The 21,773-nt window shown below is 36.6% G+C and overlaps 1 protein-coding gene across 4 annotated transcripts in view; it reads left to right on the top strand.

The window, feature by feature from the left end:
* HEATR5A (HEAT repeat containing 5A) overlaps positions 1-21,773 on the top strand; it is a 114,888-nt gene that overhangs the window by 8,733 nt on the left and 84,382 nt on the right. For 3 of the 4 annotated variants that reach the window (XM_036842428.1, XM_036842427.1, XM_036842429.1), the window contains exons 2-6: positions 12,688-12,888; positions 14,167-14,378; positions 15,932-16,040; positions 19,601-19,750; positions 20,424-20,598. In XM_036842428.1, coding sequence (XP_036698323.1) covers positions 12,763-12,888; positions 14,167-14,378; positions 15,932-16,040; positions 19,601-19,750; positions 20,424-20,598 — 772 coding nt within the window. In that variant the 5' untranslated portion in view covers positions 12,688-12,762. The remainder of the gene's footprint in view (positions 1-12,687; positions 12,889-14,166; positions 14,379-15,931; positions 16,041-19,600; positions 19,751-20,423; positions 20,599-21,773) is intronic. The other variant, XM_036842426.1, reaches the window with a different exon arrangement.

Here is a 21,773-nt window from a genome sequence, read left to right as displayed (position 1 = left end):
TTAGAACACTCCCTAACACCATAACACCATACACAAAAGTAAACTCCAAATGGATTAAAGACTTAAATGTAAGACCAGACACTATAAAACTCTTAGAGGAAAACATAGGAAAAACACTCTTTGACATAAACCACAGCAAGATCTTTTTTGACCCACCTCCTAGAGTAACGGAAATAAAAACAAAAACAAATGGGACTTAATTAAACTTAAAAGCTTCTGCACAGCAAAGGAAACCATAAACAAGACAAAAAGACAACCCTCAGAATGGGAGAAAATATTTGCAAATGAAACAACAAGGGGTTAATCTCCAAAATATACAGTTTATGGAGCTCAATATCAAAAAAACAAACAATCCAGTTAAAAAATGGATGGAAGACCTAAATAGACATTTCACCAAGGAGGACATACAGATGGCCAAGAGGCACATGAAAAGATGCTCAGCATCACTAATTATTAGAGAAATGCAAATCAAAACTACAGTGAGGTATCACCTCATGCTGGTCAAAATGGCCATTATCAAAAAATCTAGAAACAGTAAACGTTGGAAAGGGTGTGGTGAAAAGGGAACCCTCCTGCACTGTTGGTAGGAATGTAAATTGATACAACCACCATGGAAAACAGTATGGAGGGTCTTTAAAAAACTAAAAATAGAACTACCACATGACCCAGCAATCCCACTACTGGGCATATATCCTGAGAAAACTGTAATTCAAAAAGAGTCATGTACCTCAGTGTTCATTGCAGCACTATTTGCAATAGCCAGGATATGGAAGCAACCTAAATGTCCACTGACAGATGAATGGATAAAGACGATGTGGCAAATATATACAATGGAATATTACTCACCATAAAAAGAAACGCAATTGAGTTATTTGTAGTGAGGTGGATGGACCTAGAGTCTGTCGTACAGAGTGAAGTAAGTCAGAAAGAGAAAAGCAAATACCGTATGCTAACGCATATATGTGGAATCTTAAAAAAGTGGTACTGATGAACCTAGTTGCAGGCCAGGAATAAAGATGTAGACATAGAGAACAGACTTGAGGACACGGAGTGGGAGGGAGAAGCTGGGGCGAAGTGAGAGTAGCATCAACATATAAACACCACCGAATGTAAAATAGTTAGCTAGTGGGAAGCAGTAGCATAGCACGGGGAGATTAGCTGGGTGCTTTCCGATGACCTAGAGGGGTGGGATACGGAGGATCAGAGGGAGGCTCAAGAGGGAGGGGATATGGGGACGTATGTGTGCATATGGCTGATTCACTTTGTTGTACAACAGAAACAAACACGGTATTGTGAAGCAATTATACTCCAATAAAGATCCATTAAAAAATAAAAAATAAAAAAATAATAAAAGACTTATCAAAATTGGTGAATTTTTGTGTAGCCATTTTAATATTGAAGATGGAAGAAAAACAGCAACATTTTTGGCATATTATGCTTTATTATTTCAAGAAAGGTAAAAACACAACTGAAACACAAAAAAAGATTTGTGCAGTGTATGGAGAAGGCGCTGTGACTGATCAAACATGTCAAAAGTGGTTTGCGAAGTTTCTTGCTGCATGATGCTCCACAGTCAGCCCAGTTGAAGTTGCTAGCGATCAAATCGAGACATTAATTAAGAACCATCAACCTTATACCACGTGGGAGATAGGCAACATACTCAAAATATCCAAATCAAGTGTTGAAAATCATTTGCACCATCTTGGTTATGTGAATCACTTTGATGTTTGGGTTCCACGTAATTTAAGCCAAAAAAACCTTCTTGACCATATTTCCACATGCAATCTTCTCTGCTGAAATGTAATGAAAACGTTCCGTTTTTAAAACAAATTGTGATGGGAGATGAAAAGTGGATACTGTACAATAATGTGGAACAGAAGAGATTGTGGGGCAAGCGAAGTGAACCACTACCAACCACTCCAAAGGCCAGTCTTCATCCAAAGAAGGTGATGTGTATATGGTGGGATTGGAAGGGAGTCCTCTATTATGAGCTCCTTCTGTAAAACTAAACGATTAATTCTAACAAGTACTGCTCCCAATTAGACCAGCTGAAAGCGGCACTCAACAAAAAGCATTCGGAATTAGTCAACAGAAAACGCATCATCTTCCATCAGGATAACGCAAGACCGCATGTTTCTTTGATGACCAGGCAAAAACTGTTACAGCTTGGCTGGGAAGTTCTGATTCATCCGCCGTATTCACCAGATATTGCACTTTCGGATTTCCATTGATTTCGGTCTTTGCAAAATTCTCTTACTGGAAAAAATTTCAGTTCCCTGGAAGACTGTAAAATGCACCTGGAACAGTTCTTTTGTCAAAAAGATAAAAAATTTTGAGAAGATGGAATTATGAAGTTGCCTGAAAAATGGCAGAAGGTAGTGGAACAAAAGGGTGAATACGTTTTTCAATGAAGTTTTGGTGAAAATGAAAAGTGTGTCTTTTATTTTTACTTAAAAAACTGAAGGCACTTTTTGGCCCACCCAGTATATATTCTATGTGTGTGTATACACACACACACACACACACACACACACACACACACACACACACACGCCGTCCTGGCAATACATAGTGCACATTACCACATTACATGTGTGGGGACCCTCTGTAGGAAGGAAAACTGCCAACTTGGCATTTCCCAAAATGATTTGGATTTGGATTCCGCTCCCTCACACACAACACTTATCCTCATTTCCTCGTTCTTTGGCACTATTGTTCTACAGAACACTCTTTAGGAAACACTGCTTTACCTATGGCACACTCTCAACATTTAAGATTTATGTACTTACAGTTTCCATAATTATAATTGTTAATAAGAGCCTAATACTCTTTGAAAATGTCAAACTTAAGTTAACCATTTCTCTAATGTTGGACTTTCAGGTTTCCAGTTTTCACTTTTCATAGTGCTGTAATCAACGCTTATGCTTCTGATATTTTCCTTTTTCTTTCTCTGGCATGAATTTTCAAAATCTGTTGCTTTTGTCAAATGGTTTTGATATTTCTGTGGCTTCTTTATATTTTCCAAAAGAGTGGAATCTGTTTGTACTGTCACTATGAATCTGTCAGATTTTCTAAAATCTCAGTATTGGCTATGAAATTTTTATATTTATAATATTTAGATTTAAAGTACATATAATTTTGAATCACTCAGCTAAATCAAATTCTTACTGAGCTTAAATCAGTATTATATACTTAACATTTAAAAGTATTAACTAATGGGTAACTAATTTATTTTTAGGGTTATTATAGAGAACTAGAAAGACTAAATTCATGTCAAATACTAATATCATAGATTTGAATTTCATTGTCATACCCCTGCTATTTTCTAAAGCAGTTTCAGTTGCTATGGGCTTATCTAAAAATAATAATCAAGTTAAATCTTTCTTACCCAATTTAATAGGTGAATTATAGGAGAGTAGGGGACACTAATCAGCTATTAAAATTATCTATATTATCTAGTCTCAGCATTCTTTACTTATAAATTAATAGTGCTAGTTTTCTGGGGTTTTTTTTAAGCATTTTGGTTACTTTTAGTTAAAGAAAAACAGCCTTTTCCAAGGACAACAAAATGGACTTAAAGTCAGAAGGAAACAGGGTGTGGGCTTCTTACAAGCCATTGCTCCAAAACTTGGACGTGATTTTCCTCCTGGAAGATCAGGGCTGACTGGCCAGCAGAGGGATGGCTTCAGTGGTGAGTGGACCTGCAGCCTACCCCTGGTCACCATTTTATAATGGTGGTGTGAGGATTAAATGAAAAATCCATTTGTCACAGCACCCCAGCCTCCAGAGATTCTGATTAAGTTGGTTTAGGCTCAACTTCGGTATTTTTTTAAAAGCAGCCAGAGGCCGTCATCAACAAATCTACAAACAGTAAATGCTGGAGAGGGTGTGGAGGAAAGGGAACCCTCTTGCACTGTTGGTGGGAATGTAAATTGATACAGCCACTATGGAGAACAGTATGGAGGTTCCTTAAAAAACTACAAATAGAACTACCATATGACCCAGCAATCCCACTACTGGGCATATACCCTGAGAAAACCATAATTCAAAAAGAGTCATGTACCAAAATGTTCAGTGCAGCTCTCTTTACAATAGCCAGGACATGGAAGCAACCTAAGTGTCCATTGACAGATGAATGGATAAAGATGTGGCACATAAACACAATGGAATATTACTCAGCCATAAAAAGAAACGAAATTGAATTATTTGTAGTGAGGTGGATGGGCCTAGAGTCTGTCATACAGAGTGAAGTAAGTCAGAAAGAGAAAAACAAATACCGTATGCTAACACATATATATGGAATCTAAAAAAAAAAAATTGGTTCTGAAGAACCTAGGAGCAGGACAGGAATAAAGACGCAGATGTAGAGAATGGACTTGAGGACACGGGGCAGGGAAGGGTAAGCTGGGACGAAGTGAGAGAGTGGCATGGATATATATACACTACCAAATGTAAAATAGATAGCTATTGGGAAGCAGCTGCATAGCACAGGGAGATCAGCTGGGTGCTTTGTGACCACCTAGAGGGGTGGGATAGGGAGGGCGGGAGGGAGACGCAAGAGGGAGGAGATAAGGGGATATATGTATATATATAGCTGATTCACTTTGTTATAAAGCAGAAACTAACACACCATTGTAAAGCAATTATACTCCAATGAAGATGTTAAAAAAATTTTTTTTTAATTAAAAAAAAAAAAAAAAAAGCAGCCAGAGTTGAGAACCACTAGTCTACATTGTTATAGGTCTACTGTCTTGCCATGCTTAGCTTTTAATTTTAAGTTTACCAACCTCATCTGTATTGTTCCTTTTGCTGTGTTCCCAACGCTGCCTTTTTAATTGTTTGACCCTTATCCTTGGAGGACTTCGGAGGTGAAACCTATTTTGTGATTTACTAAAAGGTGTAGGGGGAAATAGGGAGAGAACGAGCCCAAATATAAAGTAATGCCTCCCCCCCACTGCCATGCCCTGTTTATTCCACACTTTTTGTCTCTTACATCTTAATGTCAAAAATGATGTTTTGGGCTTCCCTGGTGGCGCAGTGGTTGAGAATCTGCCTGCCAATGCAGGGGACACGGGTTCAAGCCCTGGTCTGGGAAGATCCCACATGCCGCGGAGCAACTAAGCCCGTGAGCCACAGCTACTGAGCCTGCGCGTCTGGAGCCTGTGCTCCGCAACAAGAGAGGCCGCGACAGTGAGAGGCCCGCGCACCGCGATGAAGAGTGGCCCCCGCTTGCCACAACTGGAGAAAGCCCTCGCACAGAAACGAAGACCCAACACAGCCATAAATAAATAAATAAATAAATAAATAAAATTAAAAAAAAAAAAAAATGATGTTTTTCCTTTTTTCCCCCTGTGGAAGGGCTTCCTAGCATTGAGGAAGGAGAATGAGCTTTGTTGCCAAAGAGACCTGGGTTCATTTTCAGGTCTACTGTTTATTGGTATGTAAGTTTTTTCTTCCATAAAATGGGGACGAGTAATGCCTTCCTTGCTTTCTTCCTTGTGATGATTAGAGGTGATATAAATTAAACATCTAAAAAGTTCCTGGCTCAGTGAGTAATACCTACTGTTGTCAATTTGCGATTTGGGAATCTGTTTGGAAAGTGAAAGGCATTGCCGTGAACTACAGCAGGCAATGCATGTGTCTTTCCCACTTGTGATGTTACCAAGATGATGCTAACAAATGGTATTATGGATTATAAAAGTTAGGAATCTAACGGAAGTTTAGTTTATTTATTCGTTTTTAAGGGTTTCATTTTAAAAGTTTTTAAATCATTAAAAATTTGGAGACTAGAGAAGATAGCATTACCCATAATGCTACTACTCTAATAACCATTGTTAACATTTTTGAATCATGATTTGGAAAAATACCAGGAGCATCTCACAATTTAAATGATGGCTAGAGAAGCCAAACATTTTATGAAGCATAACTATAATAATGGAAAAAGTGCTATATCAAGAGAAGACAGTATAATCATGAAAGGCTTCCTGAAGGAAGGGTTTTTTTTTAAGGTGTATTTTGAAATAGTAAGTTTATTGTAGAAAGAAGCAAGGTATTTCAGATTCAAAAATGGAATACAGACAGGATTTTAAAATCATTAAGATGAAACTATTAACTCTAGAATTATAAGTGATTTGCTTCAATATTCATTTTACCCTACAACCAGTGAAACACAGTGTGTCAGCAAACCAACTTTAAGACTGTGCCTAGGGATATTTAAAGTACAGTAACAGAAAGACCTCATTTTCTTTCTACCAAGGGCAGCCTTCCTTAGGCAACATCTTAATTATGACCTAATGCTCTGTGTAACTTGTGAGTTCCTATTTTGTAACCTATAATTTTGCAAAGCCTGAATCACAGGTCATTCGGAATAATAGGTCAGTAAAGAATGACCCATCTTCTTTCTAGATTAAATCTTGGGATTCAGAACGAGCTGCCCAAAGTGTGTCACTTTTGCATGAGGATTGTTTTGAACTAAAGGCAGTTGAGACGCTGTGGATTCAAGAGAAAATATTGCCCCTCCCTTAACTTCTTAGAGGAATTTAAATTTGGGATTTTTCCCAGAAAAGAGTTATTACTGGAGGTAATTTTTATCTAAGTAGCCCCACCTCTATGTCAGAGCAAACATCTAGTTACCAAACATCTACTCTTCTAATCGTCCTATGAATGACTCTTCCTGCCCTTCGAAGCCCCAGGCCACTGTCCCATTCCTTAGCTTAGAATGGCATAATACCTTATTTTACCTTTCTGTCTTTCAACATTTCATGTATCTGGGGTCTTTGACCCTCTTGTGGATGGGGTTCCTGTATGTCCATAATTAAATTTTTCTCCTGTTAATCTGTCTCATGTCAATTTAATCTTAGACCATCCAGAAAAACCTAAAAGGGTAGAGGAAAGTTTCCTTCTTCCCCATTAAGCTAATTACTGTTTTGGGTTTTTGTTTTGTTTTGTTTTTTGAAAGGTATAGATTTTAAGATTTATGTATGTACCTGAAGTATGGGAGATTCTTGAGAGGTTTTTTGTTTGTTTGTTTGTTTTACTGTATGCTTTTTGAACAAAACTGAGAAGCTAATGACTGGAGGCTGAGTTGAAGCTGTTGTGATGTCTTTTAGAGACGTGAGTTGAGAGTCAAAGAAAAGTAATTTAAATTTAAGTATGAGACAGATTCCGTAACTTTAACTGCTTGATACATTCTGGAATTAGTTCCATTTACTGCTGAGTGGCTTATTCATTTTGTAACTTGGTCTTTTAATGCTCTGGAAAGAAAAAAACAACAAACCAATTCGACAAACCTATCTTATTTTGTGTTTGACGGTTTCTTTGATTGTTTGTGATTTTTTTTCTCTTTTCTCTCTTCAAAATGATATAATAAATCACTTTAAAAAAACTAAAATGACCAAAAAGATTAGGGAGACTTATTCCCCCCTGCATAAACTTCAGCATATGTTCCCAAAATAGTTCTATAAACCCTATATAGATATGGTGATCATTTCATAATGTTTGCAAATGTCAAATCATTATGTAGTACGCTTGAAACTAACATAATATTGCACATCAAGTATATTTCAATAAAAATGAATGAATGAATAAATAAAATGCCTGGCTTCAAGGTGTTTGACAGTCTTGATTGGATGAAAGGGTGGCAGCATAGTATCTAGTGGTTAAAGCACATATATCTAGAGTTAGATTGCTGAAGTGTATGACCAGGTTCTGTGTGACCTTAGGAAAGCTACTCAACTTCTCTGTGCCTCAATGTCCTCATCTTAAAATAGTGCTAATAAAAATAGCTACCCAAGGACAGTTTTGCGAATTAATTATTCAAGAAAATGTAAAGCGCTTGGAGTAGTGCCTGGACTATAATAAGTGATCAATAAATAATTAGTTTCTGTCAAAAATAATGGCTGGCATTACAGTTGGCACACAACAGTTTGATGGAATCTTTTTTTCAAGTAGCATAACTGTACCTTGAAAAATATATTGATATATATGTTCACTTTTAATAAACTAATCACTTTGTAATCTCAACAAACATAAAAATGGAAAATAAGAGAAAAACTAGAAAAATAAGCATCCTTCAGGTATATATAGCCATAGGGTTGTGGTCAGATTAAAACATAACAGTAGATTGACTACGTTTGTATTCATCATCCTAAAGTGAAACTATAGGTTAGAGCAGGAGCATCTGTCATTTGCAAAATGCATTTGCTTGTCTCATTGATGGTAGGTATGTGGAGATCGCAGGTGCATTTTAGATTTGGGGGTTTAGATGTGGGATTACCAGTGTGAATTGTCTACTTCTATTAGGAGTGATTTATATGAGGAGTGTATTGAGGGCATTGTAGATAACTTTATGCCCTGCTTATGATCTCAACCTTTTACTGAATTATTTATTATTTCATTGTGTTAGCTATTTTGCTTCTTGATAGATCATTTTACACCACAATATTGCTGCTGCCTAAGGAAAAAAATGTCTCTAGAGTAGTCCTAATGACCTCTAAAAAGGGTAATTTGATTCTTGAGATTTTGAGTTGCCCTGGTAGTTATAAGAAGTTTTCTCTATGATACTCAGGGTTTTTTTTCCTCTCACAATCGTAGATACTGAGTGCAAACTTGCTTTTCACCTTCGGTATACTTAGTAGCTTTCTTCTGGAAATTATTTCTGTAGCATTTATTAACTTTATCCTTAATTGCATGTATTTTGGTCAGTTCACTTCGATAATTTAAGAAAGGAAAGGAGGGTTTTTTAAACAAGAAGCTAAAATTCATGTTATCTTTATAAAAGTAAATTTGTTAGCATGGTTGTTTATATTGTTCTTGTTCCTCAGAATTGATGTTTATGAAAATAATCTAATGTGCACTTCTGTTTTCTTTTGAGGGCAGTTGGTGCCAGGTCAGGGTGGCACTGGGCGTGCGGGCAGGACTAATTAGGGAGGGACAACCCAGATGGCTAAAAGCAGCACATAGGTTTGAGAAGACAGTGGTGGATCAAAGCTGTCTTTTGGCTGCTGGTGCAGTGTCATAGTGAGAATTAGGATATTAACCCAAGCCAGAGGACGAAAGTAAGGTAAAGAGTAGGGGTTGAAAACTTGAATACCCATAGAAGTTGGCAAATAATGTAAATGAATGAGGCAGTCCAGCTGGCGACTGTGCCTGATGGAGTCCTTGCCCCTCTTAGATTCCGTCATTCATTACTGTATGGGATATGGACCCAGATTTTTGTGTAAAATCTTGTGTTTAAATGTTAGTAACTAATTTTTTTCTCCAGTACGTACATTGCAGACCAAATTTAGCCAACAGTGTACCAGTTTGCAACTACTGTCTTTTAAAGGGGCTCTTTTACTTATTTAACAATAATGATGATGTGGTACTCTAGGTAATTTTATACCCATAAACTTTCTTGGAGAAAAAAATGAAGGAAAGAAAAGCCTTCCCATGTCTCTCCCATCTGATTTTCTAATACATCTTGCTGGCTTCTCTACAAAAGATTGAGATTTATTTAGGGGAATATGAGCTATGTATTTCATATGGTTTAGTTTAATTACCTGTAGCATTCTGTCTGTATTTCTGTGCAGTTCCAATTACCTGTTTCTGTTTAGCTTGGAGTTTTATTTATAAGGTATCAAATTTATTTTTGATACATCAGTGAATAGGAGTATCCATCTTATATGTATATGGTACCTTCTCTGTCATTTAATGTTCTTGATGATAGCTGTTACTCCTGTAAGTAGTAGTAATGATTTTTTTTAAAGCCAGCTTGTGTTTTTTATATACAGTGGAGAAAAGACAGCCTCTTCAATAAGTGGTGCTGGGAAAATTGGACAGGTACATGTAAAAGTAATGAAATTAGAACACTCCCTGACACCATACACAAAAATAAACTCAGAATGGATTAAAGACCTAAGTGTAAGGCCAGACACTATCAAACTCTTAGAGGAAAATATAGGCAGAACACTCTATGACATAAATCACAGCAAGATCCTTTTTGACCCAGCTCCTAGAGAAATGGAAATAAAAACACAAATAAACAAATAAAAACAAATAAACCTAATGAAACTTAAAAGCTTTTGCACAGCAAAGGAAACCATAAACAAGACCAAAAGACAACCATCAGAATGGGAGAAAATATTTGCAAATGAAGCAACTGACAAAGGATTAATCCCCAAGATTTACAAGCAGTTCATGCAGCTCAATAACAAAAAGACAAACAACCCAATCCAAAAATGGGCAGAAGACCTAAATAGACATTTCTCCAAAGAAGATATACAGATTGCCAACAGACACGTGAAAGAATGCTCAACATCATTAATCATAAGAGAAATGCAAATCAAAACTACAATGAGGTATCATCTCACACCAGTCAGAATGGCCATCATCAAAAAATCTAGAAACAATAAATGCTGGAGAGGGTGTGGAGAAAAGGGAACACTCTTGCACTGTTGGTGGGAATGTAAATTGATACAGCCACTATGGAGAACAGTATGGAGGTTCCTTAAAAAAGTAAAAATAGAACTACCATACGACCCAGCAATCCCACTACTGGGCATATACCCTGAGAAAACCATAATTCAAAAAGAGTCATGTACCATAATGTTCATTGCAGCTCTATTTACAATAGCCAGGACATGGAAGCAACCTAAGTGTCCATCATCGGATGAATGGATAAAGAAGATGTGGCACATATATACAATGGAATATTACTCAGCCATAAAAAGAAATGAAATGGAGGTATTTGTAATGAGGTGGATGGAGTTAGAGTCTGTCATACAGAGTGAAGTAAGTCAGAAAGAGAAAAACAAATACAGTATGCTAACACATATATATGGAATCTAAGGAAAAAAAAAAAGATCATGAAGAACCTAGTGGCAAGACGGGAATAAAGACACGGACCTACTAGAGAATGGACTTGAGGATATGGGGAGGGGGAGGGGTGAGATGTGACAGGGTGAGAGAGTGTCATGGACATATATACACTACCAAATGTAAAATAGATAGCTAGTGGGAAGCAGCCGCATAGCACAGGGAGATCAGCTCGGTGCTTTGTGACCACCTAGAGGGGTGGGATAGGGAGGGTGGGAGGGAGGGAGATGCAAGAGGGAAGAGATATGGGAACATATGTATATGTATAACTGATTCACTTTGTTATACAGCAGAAACTAACACACCATTGTAAAGCAATTATACTTCAATAAAGATGTTTAAAAAAAAATTTCTCTTCTTAAATAATTTTTCCAACTTTTTATTGTGAATTTTTAAAAAATACAGAAAAATTGAAGAACAGTAAAATGATTACTCACATACCCACTACCAACATTCAACTGTTAACATATTGCCGTATTTTATGGCTAATTGATTGATGTACTTAACCATTTGAAAATGAGTTGCAGACATCATACTGTTTTACTGCCATATACTTGAGTATGCACCTAGAAATAAAAAATTCCATAACCACAAATGCCATCTTATAGATTTGTGTATGAGTGTGTATGTATTGTGCACACGCGCTTATGTGTTGTATATAAGCAACACAGGAACTAGAGTGTACCCAGGAGATGATCATGAATCTGAAACAAAACCAAACCTCCTCTCTTATGTTGATTATTTCCTGCAACAGAAGTGAAGGCTACATTGGATCTGGGTCAGAGCAGACATGATCTTTATTGCTATAATCCCTGGACAACATCCATCCAAGTGCCTTCAGAAACATGAGTTTGCTTTCACAACAAGGCTCCCAGAGATAAGGAGACTATCAGTACTGGTTGGGATGGGACTCTTTCCTAAAACTCCTAGCCTCAGGCAGTGTCTTTGTTAGATTGGGAGAACAGATTTTAATGGGAATAAGTCCCTCTGCTCCTGGCTTGAATCTCCAGGTAAATGACAGGTTATTTATGGAGGCAAAGATCCAGGGAGACATCAAGCTTTACTATAGAATTTTAGCAGGAGGTCTGGATATTTGGTCATTTGTTAATATGTACCCATGACCCATTTTAGTCAAAAGGTGCTTATGCTACAGAGAAAACTGAAAATCTTGAGTAGTCTAACATTAAAATTTTCAAAATTTTAATGGAACGTCTCTTCTCTTTAGCAACTTTTTGCATGTGAATGTCAATAATCCTACTCTATTTTCCTGTCTGCTCTCTAAAAAAGGGGTTTTGTGTCAGTGTTAACTAGGGTTTACTATTGGGATTTTCCCAGTTTCACCCTAGAGCTGTTACAAAAGATGTCTCCAGGGCTTCCCTGGTGGCGCAGTGGTTGAGAATCCGCCTGCCAATGCAGGGGACACGGGTTCGAGCCCTGGTCTGGGAAGATCCCACATGCCGCGGAGCAGCTGGGCCCGTGAGCCACAATTACTGAGCCTGCGCGTCTGGAGCCTGTGCTCTGCAATAAGAGAGGCCGTGATAATGAGAGGCCCACGCACCGTGATGAAAAGTGGCCCCCACTTGCCGCAACTAGAGAAAGCCCTCGCACAGAAACGAAGACCCAACACAGACATAAATAAATAAATAAATAAATAAATAAATAAACCCAAAGTTTAAAAAAACAAAAAACAAACAAACAAAAAGGCTCTTAATTAAAAAAAAAAAAAGATGTCTCCATTTATTTATGCTTTGTGCTTTTCTGTGGAAGATTTCCAGTATTGTGATTGTGTTCCTTTTCACCCTCCTTTTAAAACATTATTTTCCTCTATTATAGGTTTTTTTCCTTAGGTATATTGACTGAAGTTTAATGAGAAGAACCGTGACCAGCTAGGAGAATTTTCTGCAAGGAATGGAATTAGCTCATAGCTTACTGCTGAATGAAGAAGCATACAATCAACTGGGTGAAGTTCAGAAGGCAGAGTTTATTTTTGATTGGTTGAGATATTTGGAGAAGCTCTTGCTAGCAACCAGCAGGGTGAGTAAAATTGCAAAAACTGTTTTTTGAGGTTTTTTTTACGTGCCAGATAATGTTTAAGTTCCTTTGATTTGCTTTTCTAGTTCTGTCCAGTATAACCTAAATTAGCTTTCGAAGGTTAGACCTTAGTAAGACTTTATATTGAAATAGGTTTCTTCTGTTCAAAAGAGCAGGAAGAAATTAGCCAGTATTTGTAGTATTACTTTCAAATATATTAAAAACTAACTACAGAGCACATTGTGTTAGATTTCTTTATCATTATTCTTCTGTACCTTGTGTCACTGCACATGCATGACATCCTGGTGCAGTATAGCGCTAAATAATGTGATGGGAGTTTCACTTTAAAAAAAGTGTGAAGTCTTTAAGGGGAGTAAGAATTGAGGAGTCTTTGAGTAAACATATTCCCTTTTAAAAGTTTATGAAATGGCTACCAGAAAATGAAGACTAATCACTCATACCCTTTACCGACATTCAGCAGCTGTTAACATTTTGCCATGTTTAACTGATTTACAGAGCCATGTGAGTTGCTACTTTACTTCTAATACTTTTGCATACATCTCCTAAAAATAAGGATATTCTACAGAATGACAGCACCCTATGTAATGCAAAAATGGTGCAAAGACACTACTCATGGAGACATTTAGAATTTAACAAATGACAAAAATCCATACACTAAATTAACAAATATTTTATTGTGGAAGTTTAGGCCTCAGGGAGCACCTGAATACCATTACCACTGTGATGATATTCTGTACTCCTTTTTCAGAGCGTAGACAAGTAAAATGGAGTCACACTATCGGCATTTAGATGCATAAGCTTGCAAAAAGAAAATTGCACTAAACTTAGAAAATGATCTGAGTAAAACAGGTAACCATTACAAGATCAGCTCTGGTGATAGATTTTAGGTTGCTGCTTATTGATGCAGATATATATTGGGCAGAGGCTTAAGAACTAAGAAGCTCTAGTTAAGATATAAATTTGCTCTACCTTTCAAACCTAAGAAGAAAGACATAGAAAAAATAGAGCCCTTGTCTTTGTTCACAAAGACTCCAGTATATTGTAGTCCAGAACATATTTTTTGGAGATGTCAGCAGGGCAACAAACTACCTGTTCATGAGGTGTAATAGCCATGCCACCAACTTATTTGTACTATTTAATCAAAATAATTTTGCATTTTTCTAGAGGCTTTTAGTTCTTAATTATATGAAAGAAAAATCATATTAGAGGATTATGTGTAATTATGTTGACTTGAATTATCTTTGTTACCTTCCTTTCTAGAGTGATGTAAGGGAGAAACAGAAAACTCTTGTGGAACAGCTCCTATCTTTGTTGAACAGCTCCCCAGGGCCTCCTACTCGCAAACTCCTTGCTAAGAATCTAGCTATTCTTTATAGTATTGGAGACACATTCTCTGTTTATGAGACAATTGATAAATGTAATGATCTTATTCGAAGCAAAGATGATTCTCCAAGTTATCTTCCCACTAAACTGTAAGTTAAATATTAAAACTGAACATAAAAGAGTTCTTCTTTGTTGTATCATTTTTATAAAGAACCCAAACTTTGCTGTACAGTAGAAATTAACACAACATTGTTCATCATCTGTACTTCAGTAAAATAAGTCTTTAAAAAAACAGAACCCCTGGACTTCCCTGTTGACGCAGTGGTTAAGGATCCACCTGCCAATGCAGGGGACACGGGTTCAATCCCTGGTCCTGGAAGATCCCACATGGCGCGGAGCAACTAAGCCCATGCACCACAACTACTGAGCCCACACGCCACAACTACTGAAGCCTGTGTGCTCAAGGGCCCCCGTGCCACAAGTACTGAGCCTGCATGCTGCAACTACTGAAGCCTGCACACCTAGAGCCCGTGTTCTACAACAAGAGAAGCCACCTCAATGAGAAGCCCACGGACTGCAAACAGGGTAGCCCCTGCTTGCTACAACTAGAGAAAGCCCACGCGCAGCAACAAAGACCAATGCAGTCAAAAATAAAAATATATATATTAAAAAAAAAAAGAACCCAAACTACGTGATAATTATTATGAAACTGAATACAAATTGTTTTACTCAGTTTTTAAAGAATCTAACTTTCAGAAAGATCTAACATTTTCCCATGGACTGAGAAACAGTTCTTTTAAAAAATGCTTTAAGACATTTGAAGCTTAGATTTGGGGATCAAAACTGTCTGATAAAAATTTTAGCAGTTGAGGGACTTCCCTGGTGGTCCAGTGGTTAAGACTCCGTGCTCCCAATGCAGGCGGCCCGGGTTCGATCCCTGGTCAGGGAACTAGATCCCTCACACTGCAACAAAGATCCCACGTGCCAAAACTAAGACCCGGTGCAGCCAAATACATAAATAAATACATAAAAAATAAATAAAATTTATTTTAAAAAAATTTTAGCAGTTGAGTGTTTCAGGAACAAGTATTTTAAATTCTTCACGTTTTGTATGTTCTTTTAGTTTATTAGTTCTTAGTAGTGAAAATTAATAGTAAATATATAGAAAAATACTCTTCTAAGATCCTAAAAGAACAACTTAGTTTCTTTCTCCGTAGGACTCAGTTCATTTTATCACCTGTTTTTTAGAGAAGGCAATTTGCCATGTATGGTTGCATAGTACTAATGTTATAGAAATTTTTGTTTTTTTAATTTTTAGCTTATAGTAGAATGTATTTTCCCATAAAGTTTTCAGACTTGATGAGAACATTGTTCTTTTTCTTTTATCTTTAAGACCATCTTTGATTATCTGATATATGAAGCTCAGTTCTATTAAAAATTGTTTTGTAAAAATTAGAGGGGATGGAATCTTTGGGCTGAGATTTAAATTAGTTGAAGATATACCTCTTTAAAATTCTTGTATTGAAAATGTAATTATTTGATACTCCCCTAAGTGTCATTCCTTAGGACTTAACAGTGGAATAGATTCTGGGAAATTTTATCCTTTAAAAGTAAAATTAAGTAGTCATCTTTACATGTGCTAAGATCCTTTTATGCCTGTTTTTTCATTCATGACTAATTTCTAATTCAAATGTCGTTCCAGCGCCGCTGTGGTGTGTTTGGGTTCCTTGTATAAGAAGTTGGGTAGAATACTGGGTAACACCTTTACTGATACAGTGGGGAATATTCTTAAAGCTATGAAGAGTGCAGAGGTAAATACAAACTTTCTGGTTTCTTGAGTCAATAAAAGAGCTTTACCTATGACAAGCACACATAGTATGTATGTAAATACATCCATAAATGACATTTCTAGGTAGTGCACATATGTACTTTGTATATTGAATCTTTATTAGAAAAGCAATAGTGCAATAAAATTTTGTGTATTCAGATAAATTCAGATGGGCACAAACTAAGGTGTTTCTCTGGCAGACCCAACCCTGCTCCCTCTTCTCACATCACCTTTTCCATCTGATACTACTTACTAGTGCCAGAGCAAGTGCTTGTCACCAAGGATCCAGATACGTAGTTGGTAACTACCATATACCTGATGGATGGATTAGTATTGTATCAGCATCAGAAGAGTGTAAGGAATAAAATCAAGGTAGGAAAGAGTGTGGAGGACATAAGCATGACTAGGGTCAGGATGACCTTTCAGTCGCCAGGATATATATTGTCAGCCTTAGCCTCACTGATTTGTTGACATCATTTACGATTGTGAAACACCCTTTTTTTTTGTAACTGTCTCTTTATTGGACTTCCAAGATACACTGTAATTTCTTGCCAACTATAGTTTTAACAAATTTTGAAATTAAAGCATTTGTATGTTTGTATATCAAAAATTTTACGTCTGTGGTCCCTTAGATAACTCAGCACCTTTAAATATAAAAAAATCACACCAGTTCCTGTTCTTAACCTTGCTTAGAAAAAGTCTAGAAAACAGCCCTGAAACAATTTATAAAAATTCTGGCCTGTCACACACATTTCTTTTTAACTGTATCAAGATAAAACATGGGAAAATTCAAATGTAAAATCTGCCAAATTTCAAGAAGAATGTAACTGATTCAAGAATTTTAAGGAGAAGTGAAGTCCATAACATAAAACTGGTGAGAGAATCAACTCAGCAGATCACTTCTGAGCAGCAATAGTTTACGCAAAGATTGAAGAAGGTAATTCAGGAGGAGAGAGATTTTTTTTTGTAGTTTTTAGAAGAGTTTATTACCATTTTATAAAATAAAAAACTTTGCCCAATATGTTTGAAAAATCTGAGAAAATTCAGATATTTTAAGATGGATAGAAGTTGAGATAATTTATCAGTGGCAGGTCTTTTGGTGGTGAAAGGAAAAGGAAATCTTTCTGCTCTGAAGGCACCGATGCTGGAGGTGAACAGATTTACAAAATGATACTGAGCACCATAAATGGTAACATGTGGACACAGGTATAGGCTATACTTTAATTCTTAATTTATGTAAGAGAAAGCTCATGATGAAGACAAATGGAAGGCATTGTGGGTTTTAACATATATAGAACTAGAATATATAAAAACAGCAACATAAAGCATATGAGAAGGTATATGGAATTATACTGTTTTAAGGGTCTTGCCACTATGAAGTGGTAAATAGTAGGTTTAATTAGAATGTAACCTGTTAGGGATGTGTAGCATGATGGCTACAATAATCACTATTTAAAATAGTTATAACAATGTAAATATTTATACACCCCTCAGAGCATCTAAATTATAAAGCAAATATTGACAGACCTAAAGAGAGAAATACACAGCAATACAATCATAGTGGGGACTGCAGTTACCCCCGCTTTTCATCAATGGACAAATCACCGAGACAGAAATCAACATGGAAACCTTGGAGTGAACTACACATTAGACCAGTTGGACCTAATGGTCATAACTTGATCATTCCACCCAACAGCAGCAAAACATACCTCTCTTCTAGGGCACAGAGCATTCACCAGGGTAGATCACATATTAGGTCCCAAACAGGTCTGGGCAAGTTTAAGAAGACTGAAATCACATGAAGTATCTTTCCCACCTGCAATGATATGAAACTAGGCGCCAATAACAGCAGGACGGCTGGAAAATTCTCAGTTATGTGGAGATTAACAACAAACCAGGAGGAGAGATTGTTAACATCCATAAATCTGGTTTTATTTAAAAGGATGTGTCTGTCAGAACTTTTATTTACTGAGGTATGGCCACTTTAAACTTTTTTTTTTCTCAACTCCATTGATTAAGCTATACTTTTTAGGCCTCATGGTTAACAGAGGATTACTCTATAGGTTTAAGAAAATTTTAAGTTAGGGACTTCCCTGGTGGCACAGTGGATAAGATTCCATGCTCCCAATGCAGGGGGCCTGGGTTCGATCCCTGGTCAGGGAACTAGATCCCACATGCATGCTGCAACTAAGAGTTTGCAGGTCACACCTAAGGAGGCTGCCTGCCACAACTAAGACCTGGTGCAACCAAATAAATTAATTAATATTTAAAAAAAAAAAAGAAAATTTAAAGTTATTGCTAAGTACTTTATTGCTCCTCCACTTTTTACCTTTATGATTTAGTTGATTCAGTACCACAACGTTTTGGAGATGTCAAAAGGGATTTCCACCTTTGATACAAACCAGTAGTGATAAATAGCATTTGAAATTGGCATAAAAGAGAGTTAAGAAGTATCCCGTTAGGACTCATTTTGTTAATGTCCACCTATAATTACTCACTATTGTGCTCCTTTGAACAAAAATAAATTAATAACATTACTATGAAAATGATACTTGATCTTTCTCCAACTTTAACTTACCTATAGTGGCCTTAACTTCCTGAGACATAGAAAGCATTTGGAACATTTAGTAAAACATCATAATACAAGCAGCTACTATTTCCTGAGTGTTTACTAAGTCCAGGCACTGTGGTGAATGATTTCCCCACAGGGGCTTGTTTACTTCTCACACTGGCTCAGTGGGGTTCATCTTATCCTTGTTTCATTTTTTCATTTCTTTTTCTTGGCCACGCTGTGTGGTATGTGGGATCTTGGTTCCCCGACCAGGCATCGAACCCATGCCCCCTTCACTGGAAGCACAGAGTCTTAACCACTGGACCGCTGGGGAGGTCGCTTATCCTCATTTTATAGATGAAGAAATAAGTAAGAACAACTTAAAGTCACACAGCTACTAAGGTTCAGAGCCAAGATTCAAACCCAGGTCTTTTAAAATCTAAACCCAGACTTTTAACCTCTGAGTTAAAATACTCGAACCAATAAATGATAAAATATCAATAGCTATGAACTCAACTGAACATTTACTGTGTGTCAGGCACTGTTCTAAGCACTTGACATGTAGTAACTCGTTTGATCCTCACAACAACCATTTAACAGATAAAGAAACAGATTTGCCCAGAGACATACAGCTAGTAGGTGGCAGACCATGCACTCTTACCATGTTACCTCATTTATAGCAACCATTTATTGAATGCTTGACCACATGCAAGCCTTATGTCTGGCGCTTCCCATATAATTTCATTTAATCTGCACATCAACCCTATGAAATGTGTATTATGTTGAAGTGTAATATATACAAGTAACACTTTTAAAATAGTAAACACTGCATGAAATAGCAATTATTCATGTGTCTTGATGTCAGAATAGGTTGGTTAGTGTGTACAAAAATCTGAGTATGTCTCTAATGTGAGATAAATTTCAATGCTTAATACTGTTTTTCACAGCGTATTTTTTTTTCCTGTTCTTTAAATTTTTTTCCTCTTCGATAGTCACAAGGTCGATATGAGATCATGCTGAGTCTGCAAAACATATTGAGTGGACTGGGAGCTGCTGCTACCCCTTGCCACAGGGATGTTTATAAAGCTGCTAGATCCTGCTTGACAGATAGATCCATGGCCGTTCGTTGTGCTGCTTCGAAGGTAAAATAGTCTAATGAGTAGAATTTCTAAAAATTAATATACAGACAACTAAATCAGTTTATCCCAGTGAAAACACTAGTAACAGCTACATGATCTTAGAGCTGTAACCTTGGTATTCAGATAGGACTATCTCATTTTAACATATGAGGAAACTGAGGCCCTGAGAGTTACATGAATTTCCCAGGGTTCTTAAAGTGGTTAGCAGCACATTGTTGGAAATGGGGAGTTCAAGTTACCAGACTCTAAGTACTCCTTCCATTCCACTGTGCTTCCTCTCTATAATTGTGTAAAATTTCCATGTACGGTTTATGTTGTTTGAAAATGATTTGTTTTTATCATGCTTTCTTAACATAGTTGGTTAGATAGTAAAGTGTTTATGTTGGAGTTATTCTCACAATTGCTCATAGCCAACAGATAGGTTCTACAGACATTTTTCATAGCCCACTGAATTAGAAATGGGTCTTTCTCCTACCCTTTGTGGACACGTTGCTTTGTATAGTATAATTTTTATGACTTTTTAGTAAGTATTCACTTGTCCCTACAATCATTATTTAGAGACTTTGGATTTGTGTATTATTTTTGCTAGATCTTGATAGGGTCTGCAACTTATATAGATCTGAACCTGACATTTATATTTTGTTTTTGATTAATTTCTTTTTTCCCGCTTGAATAGTGTCTCCTTGAACTTCAGAATGAGGCCATCTTTATGTGGAGTACAGACCTGGACAGTGTGGCCGCACTATGTTTTAAATCCTTTGAAGGCTCCAATTATGATGTGAGGATTTCAGTTTCAAAGCTACTAGGCACAGTGTTGGCCAAAGCTATAATTTCTAAACATCCAGGAGCAGGTAAATTCATGTAATTATTTTCATAATGTCTTCTATAATTTTTTCCCAGTTGATTTAAACAAACATATGTAGAATTACTGCTACCCATTATTACTTTTGAAAAGAGACAGAATATCATATAAATTTTAGTTTGGAAACATTTCTATAAGTCCTAAGATTCCATTTTAAAACAATTCAGTGAAAGTTTGAGGAAAAAATTAAAAGAACTCTTAAATAAATGTGCTTTATTCAGTCATTGTCTTCCTCTACACCATGGCTTTTTTTTTTTTTTAAAGTGAATTGTGGAGTGTTATCCAATAAGAGATATGATCTAATTCTCGAGAATTTTTTTTTTAAGCAGCATGCATCTGATTACATACATTTGGCTTGCCATCTTCTAGATTGGTATAAGGGAGCAATGATGTAAATAATTCCAAACAGCAGATACTTGAAATTTACTGTATTTGGACAATTTGTTTTGTGCTTATTCCCTGTTTATACACTCCTAGGCAGTGAGCAAGGATGGAGTATTTTTTAAAACAAAAGGGTTTGCCTGGATTTAATCTACAGTGTATATAAAACATTGGTGAATAATTAAAAACTTGCTTTATTATTCTGTCTCCAAAGAATAACAGTCTCACGCTAATGAAAATGTGATTGTTCTGTAGAACCTTGCTTCCTCAGTATCTGCAAACCGAGAGTACTAGCATCACCTGGGAGCTCGTAAGAAATGCAGAAACCCAGACGCCACCCAACTTACTAAATCAAATTTTCATTTTAACAAGATCCCCAGATAATTTGTATGCACATTAAAGTTTTAGAATCATTGCTCTAGAAATTGTTTATTGTGACATTAAGAAGTGTTCTGGTTTCTTCTAAGCCAGTGTTTCTCAACCAGAGCTGAGAGAAGACAGTGAGTACAGCATATCAGAATCACCTAGGAAGCATTAACAACTATATAGTCCCTTCATTCTCCAGTTGAGACCCACAAGTTTAAAATTTATAATAAATTTTTTTTTAGGTGTTGGTTCTTCTAATCTTGTAATTCAGAGTTGTTCAGGGCATTTAAGAGGTTAAATCTTAAGCCATCTAAGAGATTGAAATTAGAAGAAGACATGTTTAATCAAACCCTCTTGAAAATGTGAATTGCTCGTTTCCATAAATGTATCATTAGAACTAGTACACAGTTGCAGTAA

Source organism: Balaenoptera musculus, chromosome 2, assembly GCF_009873245.2.
Source record: "Balaenoptera musculus isolate JJ_BM4_2016_0621 chromosome 2, mBalMus1.pri.v3, whole genome shotgun sequence".
NCBI lineage: Eukaryota > Metazoa > Chordata > Mammalia > Artiodactyla > Balaenopteridae > Balaenoptera > Balaenoptera musculus.
Note: the sequence above shows the minus strand (reverse complement) of the source record. Positions and strands in the feature narration are given on the sequence as shown.